The sequence below is a fragment of the Balaenoptera acutorostrata genome, chromosome 13 (assembly GCF_949987535.1).
Source record: "Balaenoptera acutorostrata chromosome 13, mBalAcu1.1, whole genome shotgun sequence".
Taxonomy (NCBI): domain Eukaryota; kingdom Metazoa; phylum Chordata; class Mammalia; order Artiodactyla; family Balaenopteridae; genus Balaenoptera; species Balaenoptera acutorostrata.
The window spans coordinates 68,106,563-68,119,016 of NC_080076.1; the positions used below are offsets into that span (position 1 = coordinate 68,106,563).

General features: G+C 51.3%; 2 gene segments (V, D, J or C); both read right to left on the reverse strand.

The window, feature by feature from the left end:
* Positions 1-5,881: 5,881 nt before the first annotated feature.
* On the reverse strand, positions 5,882-6,495 carry LOC103000440 (immunoglobulin lambda variable 3-25-like). The segment is given in 2 exon segments: positions 5,882-6,267; positions 6,426-6,495. Coding segments are annotated over 2 exon segments (432 nt in total).
* Positions 6,496-9,704: 3,209 nt separating this feature from the next.
* Positions 9,705-10,892, reverse strand: LOC103000726 (immunoglobulin lambda variable 3-9-like). The segment is given in 3 exon segments: positions 9,705-9,856; positions 10,132-10,455; positions 10,848-10,892. Coding segments are annotated over 3 exon segments (521 nt in total).
* Between the last annotated feature and the right edge of the window lie 1,562 nt (positions 10,893-12,454).

Genomic DNA, 12,454 nt, shown 5'->3' on the forward strand with positions numbered 1-12,454 from the left:
GCTCTGCCTCTGAGCTCACAGCTGGGGTGGGGCCTCTGGGCCTCTCTTATCCTCAGAAGGGCTGTCCTCATGCAAATCTCCTTCCTGCCACCTCTGGCCTTGTGACCGGCTCCCTGCTGAGCAGAGAACAGCTGGGATCCAAGGAGGAGTTAAACTGGGACCTGAGTTCCAGGCCTGAGCCCAGGTCCCCAGAACTCTCTCTGGTGCTGAGTGAGAAAGGCTGCCCTGCCCCAGCATGTGCGCACACCTCTCAGTCCGCTCCTGGGCTCCCCTCTGGGCCTTGGGGACACACAGGCGTCCTCTCTGGGGATGAGGTTATCGTGTGGTGGGCTGGACAGTGCTGGAAGCTGGCACTGCGGGGACCACGGTCATGCTGCTGTGAGAGCCCAGAATTCCAGCAGCAGACACAGAGACACTGGTCATGTACCTCTGGCAGAATTTTTATTATATTTCTTTAAAGTTTTTGTTTTTTTATTTTTCGAAGTATAGTTGATTTACAATGTTGTTTTAGTTTTAGGTGCACAGCAAAGTGATTCAAATCAACATATATATTCTTTTTCATTTCATGTTTAAAAAAAAAGGAAAAATGTCTTCCTTATCTAGACCTAGGCAAGCATTCTTGGACTTGACAATACATGCATGATTTGTAAAAGGAAGAAGATAAATTGAAATGTATTAAAATGAAAAGCATTTGTTCTATACAAGTCCTTTTCATGGAGTTGAAAAATCCAGTAAAGTGGGAGAAAATACTTTCCACTCACATATTCCTCAAAAAACTTGTATATACATTAAAAAATTTGTCAAAACTAATCAATAAACAAAATAACGAAAATCCAAGTGGAATTTGGGAAATGATGTGAACAGACATCTTTTCGGGAATGTACAGATGTCAGATGAGCACGTGGGAAGATGGTCCCCGTGAGTCATTAGGGGAATGTCAATCACACCCTAAAGAGTTGTCGCTACACACCAGTCAGAATGGAGCAGATGGGCTAAAGTAAAAAACAGCGGCACAACCGGTGCTGGCTGCGCAGCAGAGGGCCTGGTCGCTCAGGTGTTGCTGGTAGGAATATGAAGTGGTACAGCCACCCTAGAAAACAGCTTTGCAGCTACTATGAAACTAGACATGCAATTACTGTGCAATCTAGGAATTGTACCCTTGGGATTTCATTTCAGAGAAATGAAGACTAATGCTCCCATAAACACCTACACGCAAGTGTTCCCAGCTCCTGTCTTAGTCAGCTCAGGCAGCCATGGAAAAATACCACCCACATGTCGCTTAAACACCACAAATTTATTTTCCATGGTTCTGGAGGTCAGGAGTCCGTGAGCAAGATGCCCTAATATTGCTTTTAGTGCAAGCTGTCTCCCGGCTCCCTGAAGGCACTTTCTGGCTCTGCCCTTAGAAGGTCTGTCTCAGTGGCTCGCTCGGGGTTGGGGGTGTGTTTCTGGTCTCTTCTTATAAGGTCACTAATCCTATGTCCACAGGTGCGGACCAACCTGGGAGGAGATACCGTCCTCCACCCTGTTCATCAGTCACTTTCACAGACAGGAAGACAGTGTTCTCACCCAGACCCTGACCCTATTATGACCTTGACCAGAGAGATGCCCTCTAATGGGTGTCCATCCCTCTCTGATCGAGTCCATAGGGGCAGACCCCTCCCTGGTGGGTTGCCATCTAAGCACAGCAGGGAATGGTCTCATCGGCTTCCCTTTTCCATCCTTGTCCTCACATCCTGCCGTCTGTCCCTCTGTGTGTCCGTCACAGGCTCCTGCTGTCTTCACTTCTTAGCAGCACGGGCCCCGGGGCATGTGGATGTGGTGGGACCCGCATGGGGGTGCGTTTACTCACTGCCATCCTGCTGGCTCCCTTTCCTACAGTGTAAGGGGGGCGGGACACTCCCCACTAGAGGGACCTGCAGGAGGCCTTGTTTGGGACAAAGTCACAGCAAACCCTTGGAGAGAACAACCCTTTCCTGGGGTGGGGTGACGGGAGAGGGCCCTGTGTCCCCTGTGAGTCCAGGCCGAGTCGGGGACAGAGGTCACTGCAGGACGGAGCCCTGACGTCCTGTCCAGTCCTGCCCCCGGCTCCCCTGTCCATCCCTCCCCAGGAGACCAGCCGCCTCCTCCCCTCCTGCCCCCGTGGAGTCCTCCAGGCCACGGGCAGCTCCTGGACTTTCCCTCTCAGGCCTCAGTCACGGGGAGCCTGGCTGACCTTCAGGATCCAGCCCCAAAGTCCCACCCAACCCCAGGCAGGTCAGTGCCCAGGTTCAGGGTTACTGTGCTCAGTACAGCTGCCCCAGGTTGACTCAGTGGCACTGGTGGCTGTGAAAGATGCTTATTTTTCAGATTTCAGAAAAGCTATGGAGGAAACCTCATGTTCACAAACCTCCCTCCCAAATGCATTTGAGTGGATTATCCACAGGCTGAGACTCGAGGGTGTGGGGACCGTATTCTCCAGCTCAGCATCCCCTGACGCCCATCCCTGCTGCCAGGGTGGGAGGCGCTTCTGGGAGCTCTGCCCTGAGGCTGTGCAGCTGGACCAGCCTCCCCAGGGCCCTGTCTTACCCTCTCCCCTTGCAGCTCAAAAAAGGAGGAGCAGTGAATGCAAATCTACTCCTCCCTCCCCATCCTGTGTCTCAGCTCCTGTCTGAGCCCTAAGCCCAGAGGCCTCACGCCTGTAATTCTCTGGGGTCAGAAGAAGGGCCACGTGTGGGTTTCAGAGAGAGATTTACTCTCCTCAAGAGAAGTGTCTTCAAGGAAGCGTCAGTCATGCCCTTTGCACTTGAACCCTGCCCAGGGAACTTGGACGAATGAAGGTCCCCAACCAGGACCCACAGTGCCCCCTGGTGCCCCCAGGATGGACGTCTTCCTACACATGTAGCTACTTTAATAGAATGACAACTTTTGAGCCCCCAGTCTATGCCAGACACTTGGTGAGTTTCCTGCAGCACCCCACCTGGTATCTTAATAATCCCACGGCGCCCTCTGCTGAAGGCACAACCTCTCCCCAGTCTAGTGAGGAGGAGCCATCATTGGGAGGGTAAATGATTTTCCCAGATTCCCCCAGACAGGGATCCATGGGTCAAGATTCCATCCAAGGGATTGACTTCAGAGTCTGAGCTTTCAGCCCCCTCCCCACCCTTCCCCCTCAAAACCCCCCATAGTTTCCTCCATCCCTACTCCAGGCCTCCTGAGCCCCTCCTGTCACCACCCCCTCTTCTGTATTCAGGTGATCGGTATCCAATGTCAATAAAATATTCCTTATGGTCCACCTTTCCATCTAGATCTATTCACAAAATATAACTTTATGACTTGTGAGGTTTATGGAAATGATCTCCCTACTGAAAGGGATGATGTGACACTATTTACTTTAAAATGTACAGACTATTGTCATTCATTTCACAGACTATAATAAAAGTGTGTTTAACGATTCAGAGCCACTTTTAAAATTGTAGTTGTATTTACTATCTTGCCTTTGAGAAAGAAGTCACACGGATACATGTGTTAAATCTCCTCATCTTGGGGTACCCTCAATATCCCTGGTCTGCGTGGAAAATGGATCAGCAGTTCCTCTCCAGGAACTCTGGGCTTGGGACCCTCCATTGCCTCCTGGTGGTGGTGAGTATATAGTGCAAGCACAGTTACCCCCAAGGAAACCTCATCCATCTCACCTGTTCTGTCCAACATGGTGGCCACAAGCCAATGAGGCTGCTGAACATGCGATGTGGGTGGTCGCAGTGAGATGTGCTGTAGATCTGAAATACCCAGCACATTTCAAAGGCTTAGGATAGTGTAGTGTAGAATGTATCAATATTTTTATATTTAATTCATATTGAAATGATATTTTCAAGTAATTAGTTAAGCAAAACCTATTGTGGAAACTAACTGCATCGGTTTCTCCTAATTTTTAAAATGTTTATTGGATAATTTAAAATTACATATGTGGTTCAAATAGTGTATGTAATGGATAGGGCAGCACTGCAAAGTCACAATGCCAGTCACTTGTGTCTGAAATAGGAGAGAGAACTTCCTAGCACATTCAGGAAAGGCCATGTCTTAGCTTTGGAAGCACCATGAGAGGCCACAGGAAGGTGGGGAAGTCCAGGAACTCGGGTGGAGGGACCTCTTTGCTGCCGGGTCTGCCTCGTTCCAGTTCTGATGTGAAACAAGTTTCTCTGCCCTTCATGCTTCAGCTTCCGCATCTGTAAGATGGGATATAATGGGGATGCTTGTTCATTGATTATTTGTGATTAAACAAGTTAATAAGTAGGAAGAACGTGGATGGGTCTTGATATGTATTAAGCACACATGAATATTTACTCCTCTTCCATCTATGAATATCCTTAATCCTTATCCTTACACTTAATAAAAAGCAGATACAATGGAATAGTGGATGTAGGAATGGGATGGAAGGGAAAAGTCTTGGGTTTGGGATTTGCCACTGACAAAATTTTCTGGCCACACCAAAATACGCAAACATATTGTAGGACCTCTAACAATTGCCAGTTGAAGTCCTAACCACCAGTGCCCAAGAGTGGGACCTTATTTGGAAATAGGGTCCATTCAGATGTAATTACTTAAGGTGAGTTCATACTGGATTGAGGGGCCCCTAAACCCATTCAGTGCGCCCACCAGGTCTCAGGAGCTCTGTTCCAGGTCACTATGGACACCCTCACCCCCTCCTGCTGGCCTCCTTAGTCTTTCTAAGACCACCTGGGTCTGGAGCTTAACTGTCCTAAACTCATCAAACTGAGCATGTGTCGGACTCTAGACCCTGGAATGATGTGCAAAATTTGTTAAGAGGAGACTTTTTCTCAGGCCACATGGGTGGGTTTTGGGCAGGGGATGACATCTCTCATCATTTTTTTGGGGGGGGTCTGTGTTTGATTTTGAATAGTTTCTACTGCTATTTCATCCAGTTCAGTGATCTTCTTCTGCAGCATCTATGTGCTCTCAGTCTCATCCAGTTTATTTTAATCTCAGATGTTGTAGTTTTCATTTGCAGAAATTCAATGTGGATCATGTTTTTACACTCTGTGTCTCCATTTAACATGTTCAATCTTTCCTCAACCTCAAGAACAAATGGACTGTCACTATAAAAGTTGCTTTTGTGTCCTTGTCTATCAAATACATCATCTGGGCCATTCAGGGCAAGTTTGGATTAACTGATTTTTGTACTTATTCTGACTCTTATTTTTCTGATTCCTTACAGGAAATTTTTGATATTCAGGTATTGTGGATCTTTCCTTGCTGGGTATGGGATATTTTGTTTCTCCCTATGTTCTTTCTTTCTTATTTTTTTTAGTTTCAACAAAGGTACTTGGTCACAGTTAAATCCTTTCTGTACTTGCTTTTACACCTTTTTAGATGGCACCAGGGGACACGACCTTGGGGGTACTGTCTCTACAACGACAGCCCTCCCCAGGGAGGGCACAGCTGGGAGCTGCCAGGGGCTCCAGCATGGGTGGGAGGTGGGTGAGACGGAGGAGGGACGTGGTGGCCCCCACTCTGTCCACTGTGCTGCTTTGCCTTGTTTGGAGTCCCAGGTTGTCACGGGATCCTGGAGGTTCCAGAGCTCTGACGAGCTGGATGGTTCTGGGCATCCATCCAAGAGATCTGGGCTGATGAGTGGCCAGTCAGCACCATGTGGATATCCAGGGTCCACTAGCACTGGGTCTCTGGCCTCTCTGTCTGTCCTTCATTCAGGCCTTGTTTCCTCAAGTCAACACCACAGCCCAGGCACTGAGGCAACCTGGTCCTGCCAGCCCATAATCCACTCCTGATGCCCCTGTGCAGAGCCTGCCTGGAGGGCTGGGACGAGGGGCAGCCTGGGGGGCTCAGATCTGGGGGAACTGGGCCAGACCTGTCACTGCTTTGTTCACAGTCCTCCTGGGGCTGGAGGAGAGTGTGAGCCAGACAGGAAGGGGGTTTGTGTCTCACTTCCCCGTCTGCCTGTGTCACTGTGAAGATAATCACTGCTGTCAGCTGACCCACAGTAATAGTCAGCCTCGTCCTCGGCCCGGGCCCCGCTGATCGTCAGAGTGGCTGTGTTGCCTGAGCTGGAGCCAGAGAATCGGTCAGGGATCCCTGAGGGCCGCTTGCTATCCTCATAAATGACCAGCACAGGGGCCTGGCCTGGCTTCTGCTGGTGCCAAGATGTATATTTTTTGTCCAGTAAGTCTCCAGAGCAGGTGATCTTGGACGTCTGTCCCAAGGCCACGGACACTGAAGGTGGCTGGGTCAGCTCATAGGAGGCCACGGAGCCTGTAAGAGAGGATGGGAGAGGGGTTGAGATTGAAGGACCCATTCGCAGGGAGGGGTCCCACTCTGAAGCTGTGCCTGGGCTGAACTCTGGGTTTGAGGCAGGCCCAGCCCAGGGTCCTGGGGGGCCTGAGCCTGCGGGCAGGGCCGGGGAGCAGCACCTGTGCAGAGAACGAGGAGGGGGAGCAAGAGAGGGGTCCAAGCCATGGTGGGGCTGCCCTGAGCTCTGCCTCCGAGACACCACAGCAGCGCTGGGCTCTACTCAGATCCTTTTATTCCCTCTCAGAGCTTTGAGAGGGGCAGTGAGGGTTTGGGTTTATGCAAATTTACACCCCCCCGGGGCTCCTCACTGAGATGGGAGTCACCCAAACCATCAGCCCAGGTGACTGTCACCCAGCTTCCTCCACGGCTTCGCATGTCCAAAAAATCAGACTTGGCCTCCAAGGTCTGAGGTCACAGTCACCTTCCTTATGTCTGACCGCATGACCACTGTTCGAAACCGTCCTGGCCTGTGGTCTCTCCTGGGCTGGCCCAGTGGGGCTGTCAGCCTGGCAGCATCCTGGCCGTGGGCTGAGGCATGGACTGTGCCCCTTTCCCTGGGTGTCCTGGGGTTCACTGTGAATGTGACCCTTTAATTTGGTTACTGTGTCCTGAGGGGATGGCACAGTCAGTCCCAGCTTCCTGCCGAGCACTGAACCTTGGACACCTGTGGACCCTGAGGGCTGGTTCTCTCTGAGGCTCCACTTGGGCAGCCCCACCCTCTGTCCTGATGCTCATGGCTGCGCTCTGCTTCCCCCTGCTGGTGGAGTAGAATCAGACTGGGACTCCCCTCCCTCAGGTCACCCCAAAGACCACCTGAGAGAGTGTGGACCAGGGAGTCCAGCCCTGCCTCTGAGCAGCTGTGACCCCTGCCCTGCCCGGCCCAGCACAGAGAGGTCACCTACACAGTGCAATTGCTATTCCTGCAACCATGTCTCAGGGTAGAAATGCCCTTCCTGTCCCTTTGGTTTTGTTAGTAGAGTAGAGTGTGCAGGATGAACTGTAGCTGCAAAGTGTCAAGTTCCATAGCAACGTGTGTAATCCCCTCAGGACCCAAGGTTCCTTGTATTTGGGAACCAAGATTGATACTATCCCCTCCCCAGGAGGTCAGTTGGGTGATGATGTTCCTGGCACTTGAGGTCATTTAAGCCCTTACGTCATCATCATCATCATCATCATCACCATAGTCATCATCATCTTCATCACCATCATCATTACCATCATCACCAGCTTCATCACCATCATCTCCACCATCAACATCATGATCTCCACCATCTCTCCTCCTTTTTAAATTTAAAAAAATTTTTTATGTCATCTCACACCTCTCAGAGTTTGTGGTGCTAGCATTTCTACCTTAGCATAGTCTGCCTTTTTAAGGAAACTGGGGATCTCCTGCTTATTCCACTGGGATTCTATCCAGAAATCATACAGATGGCTCAACCCCTCTCCTTGGATTCCTGCAGAGTGACGACAGGAAACTCTAGGACCTCATAACTCACTGATTCCCTCTTTAGTTAACAATATACTTTGGTGGCCTTTTTATAATTTAACTTGGAAAAAAATTTCTTAAGATCAGTACATACCTCCCCATTTTATAGCAGGTAAAGCTGTGGCCCAGAGAGAGTAAGTCCCCAGATTAATAGAGAAAAGTGGGGTGAGCCCAGGATGGAGCCCAGGGTTCCTGGATTCAGACCCTGGCCCTTTGGGGCAGAACTTCATCAGGGAGGGAGGGGAGCATGAGGGCCAGGCTGGGAGGAGAGACGGGGTCCCCAAGATCACTGTCGTCCCCACCACATCCTTTCTGTCGTTAGAAGCCCCCTCAGCCTGCACGTGGGGGTGGTCAGTGGGGCTGTACCCCAGGTTAAGCTGGAGAATCTGCGGGGATGCGGGGCTGCCTGGCCATTCAGGGGCCTGGCTGGGTCCTGCTGCCTCTGCTGCAGTGATGCTTGGTCCTCATTCTCCTGAGCAGGTGGGAGTGACTGGTGTCTCATGGCCAATCTATTGGTTGAGAGCTGAGTCTTCAGCGGTCTGTAGGGCCTGCAGGTTTACCAAAAGTACCTTAAGACCAGCCTTTTTTAAATTAACTTATGTGTTGCCTTTATTATAGTTCTTATTTCTTAGAATGACTGTAATTACTATCTCTGATCCTTTCATGTCTGTGTGAAGGGCTCTGTTAGCATTTCTCACAATAGAACCACTGTCCTCCTGTGCACAGTGAACACACCCCTCTCTGTGGAACTTTTGCAAAAGGTCCCATAGCCTAGAGTCATAAGGAATCTTAGCTGATAAATGCTGGATCAGAGAGAAGTGAGAACCAAATGTGAGGGCGGGAACCTTGAGGATCTTATCTGGTAACAAAACTAACAGCTAAAATAAACTTCTGGGCACCTGGGAATGCGGCGGCTGTGGACTGGACGGATGAATGTGAATTCTCTGAAATACATACATACATACATATATATGGAGAGAGAGAAAGGCTGTAACTGTCCAGGGCACCATGTAACCCATGTTACGACCAGGGAGAGGGTATATGGGTGATCACTACACAATTCTTCTTCTGCTTTGTTGGTCAAATGACTTCAAAATTCAAATTCCTGTACTTTATTTCAGACTGAGCAATTTAAAAAATATTGTAAAATATACATACATAAGAGTTATTACTTTAATCACCGTGATGGTTCATCTTGTGTGTGCATTTGACTCGGAAACCAAGGTCCCACTTACATTTATTTCTGGGGGTGTCCGGGGGTGTTTCTGGAGGACATGAGCATTTGAACCTGTGGGCTCAGTGAAGCAGGCGGCCCTCCCCATGTTGGCCTGGGAGGAACAAAAGGCCAAGGAAGGTAGAACCCCCCTCTTCCCTGACGGGGGAGCTGGGACATCGGTCTCCCACCCTGAGACTGAGAGTCATACATCGGCTTCTCTGGTTCTCAGGCCTTTGGACTGAATCTCACCCCTGGCTCTGTCAGGTGTCCACTTGCAGACGGTGCTTCCTGGGACTTCTCAACCTCCAAAACCTCATGGGCAGATTCCTCATAATAAATCCTCATAATAAATTGCTCACAATAAATCTCTCTCTATTCATACCTATCCTATTTGTTTTGTGTCTGGAGAAACCTGGATAATACAATGATTTCTGAGGGAAAATCCAGTGGTACTAAAACACATTCACAACGTTGTGCACCCATCACCATGATCTATTTTTAGAGCTTTTTCATCACCCCAAACAGAAACTCTGCCCCCATCAGACAGTAATTTTGGGCACTTGGGACCTGGGGTCCAACCTGAGGACCGTGTGTCCAGGAGAGTGTCCCCAGGAGAAGCCAGGTGGACTCAGCACTTCCTCTGCGGTTTCTGTGAAATCTCAGGAGAGGAAGGGTCCCAGGGGACAGGACCAGGTCTCAGGCCTCTCCAGGCCGCAGGCAGCCCTGCAGGACATGGGGCGCCTCATCCAGGAGGGCAGGGGACCCAGCCCCAGGACTCCTGCAGCGGGTTCCACCAGGAGGAGACGGATCCCCACAGAGCTCCGCCGGCTCAGAGAGCGCGGCCTCTCCTGAGACACGGGATCACACTCGGGTCCTGGACCGCATCGTGACCCCTAAAACTTTCCTTTCCTCTCAACCCTGAAAGCAGTCTCTGTAGCTCAGAACAGACACCTTTCTCCATTTTCATCAGGACGAACCAAGGCCCCAAGAGGACAGAGTGTCCAGCCCTGGAGGAGCTTTGCCAGGACCAGAGAGGACGCCCAAGCCTCAGGCCTGCCCTCCAGCTGCTCAGAGGCGGGTGGAGTGAGCGCCGCCGGGCCAGGCAGGGAGGTTAGTGTCTCACTTCTCCATCTGCCTGTGTCACCATGAGGATTATAACTGCGGTCATATGACTGATAATAATAGTCAGCCTCGTCCTTAGCCCAGACTCCGCTGATGGTCAGGGTGGCAGTGTTCCCCGATTTGGAGCCAGATATCCGGTCAGGGATCCCCGAGGGCCGGTTACTACCACCATGGATGACCAGCACAGGGGCCTGGCCCGGCTTCTGCTGTCACCTTTGAACATATTTACTTCCAATGTTGTTCCCCCCACACGTGATCCTGGCCATCTGTCCCAGGGACACCGACACCGAGGGCGACTGAGTCAGTTCATAGGAGGACACAGTGCCTGCAGGAGAGAAAAGGACAGGTGGGCTGGAGGTGAAGAACCCATGTCCAGAGACCCCCACCTGCCTGGCCTGGACTAAGCTCCAAAGATTCTCTGGGCCCCGAGGGCGCCCCCTCCCATCAGTCTCAGCCCCAGTGGCCCATGGGCCTGGTTGATGGATGGAGCCTCTGAACAAATGAGAACCCCCCTCACTTTCTCTGGCAGACGCAGCCCCTCAGGGCTCACACACACAGTGAGCACAGTGGGGAGATTTCAGCCCCTCCAGCCCCCCATCCTGCGGCAAGGCCAGGAGTCTCCTGACCCCACGGGCAGCGCCCTGCTGAGCTCAGAGTCAGGGCCACGCCTGTCCCCGAGTCCTGGGCCAGGTGTGGGTGTGACCCTGGGGGCAGCACCTGTGCAGTGAGCCAGGAGGCCGAGGAGGAGGGGGTCCAGGCCATGGTGGAGGCACCCCGAGTCTGCTCCCCGAGGCCCAGGCTGGGCTGGGTTGCTCCCAGGCCTCTCTTATCCCCTTGCTGGAGAGAGAGCTGCTGGGGATGCCAATCAGCCAGAGCCCAGGGGGGCTGCCTGGGGAGCTCTGTGGTTTCAGAGAAGGGCTCAGCCCCCAGGGACATGGAGAGGGAGGGGTGGCCCCTGCAGACCCCACCTCGGCCCGGGGGGTCCTCCTCCACCTGCTGGTCCCGTGGTCTGGGGGTGACATCTCCACCCCAGTCTGAGTCCTGGCCTCACTCCTGGACGGGCCTGGCCACTGAGAGCTCAGAGGTGGGTCTGTATTCTCTGAACCCATTCTATGGGTGACAAGCTGGGACTTAGATAGGGGTAAGGTCCTGCCCTGGATCACAGTTCCTCAGTGGCAGATGTCTTAATCCCTAAATAATAGCCTCTTCTAAGCGTTCTAGAACATGTCTGGGTTAGGAGGGGGTGTGGGAAATTTTCAGCCTAAATTGTAGATGCTTCCTGTCAGTTCTCCCTGCTGCCTGAGGGCAGCGCTGCTGCACCGGCCCTGGGGTGGGGGTCTGACACCTGGGAGGCTAACAATGCCCTGCTCCCTGTGGGGCTGAACAGAAAACCCAAGGACAGCACACTCCAGATTCAAAGCAACTAGTGCAGCATTTTCATGATCTTTTCTCTGGAATTACTGCTTAGGTCTTAGGGATCCGGTGCATAAAATATCATCTGTTGCTGGTTCATGGTCCATGAGTGTGACAAGTTAATTGTACATTTAATAATCTGTAATTGTCAATACATTTTTAAAAATAAATTTATTTATTTTTGGCTGCGTTGGGTCTTCGTTGCTGCGCGTGGGCTTTCTCTTGCTGTGGTGAGCAGGGGCCACTCTTCATTGCAGTGCGCAGGCTTCTCATTGCAGTGGCTTCTCTTGTTGCAGAGCACAGGCTCTAGGCACGTGGGCTTCAGTAGTTGTGGCTCGTGGGCTCAGTAGTTGTGGCTCGCAGGCTCTAGAGCACAGGCTCAGTAGTTGTGGCGCACGGGCTTAGTTGCTCCACGGCATGTGGGATCTTCCTGGACCAGGGCCCAAACCCGTGTCCCCTGCATTGGCAGGCGGATTCTTAACCACTGCACCACCAGGGAAGTCCTGTCAATACTTTTTGAACATAATTTTTCCCCATGTGATCTCCATCCTCCAAGTTAGTCATCAGCTCTCATGCTAGACGGGGATGTACCTGGAGGAAATTTCTGGCTTTTCTTTTCAAAACAATCCATAGGTGACATGTTTATATTTCCAATGTGGACATTTCCCCTGCAGCCTCTGGAATTCTGTGTCAAGTAGGAGATTTATGTGCCCCTTGTCCAGGTTGTCATATGGTTATTTAAATATTCTCCAGGGAAATGGTCTTTGTGTGAAAAGTTCACTATTTTTGTAGGTCACCCAGAAATTTCCTTTTGCACCTCTAAGAGTTTGGACAGTGGTTTGGCTAGCAAACCAGTGAGGCTGTCAGGATTTTGTTTTTTTACATGAAGGAGAAACATATCCAGCCAACGA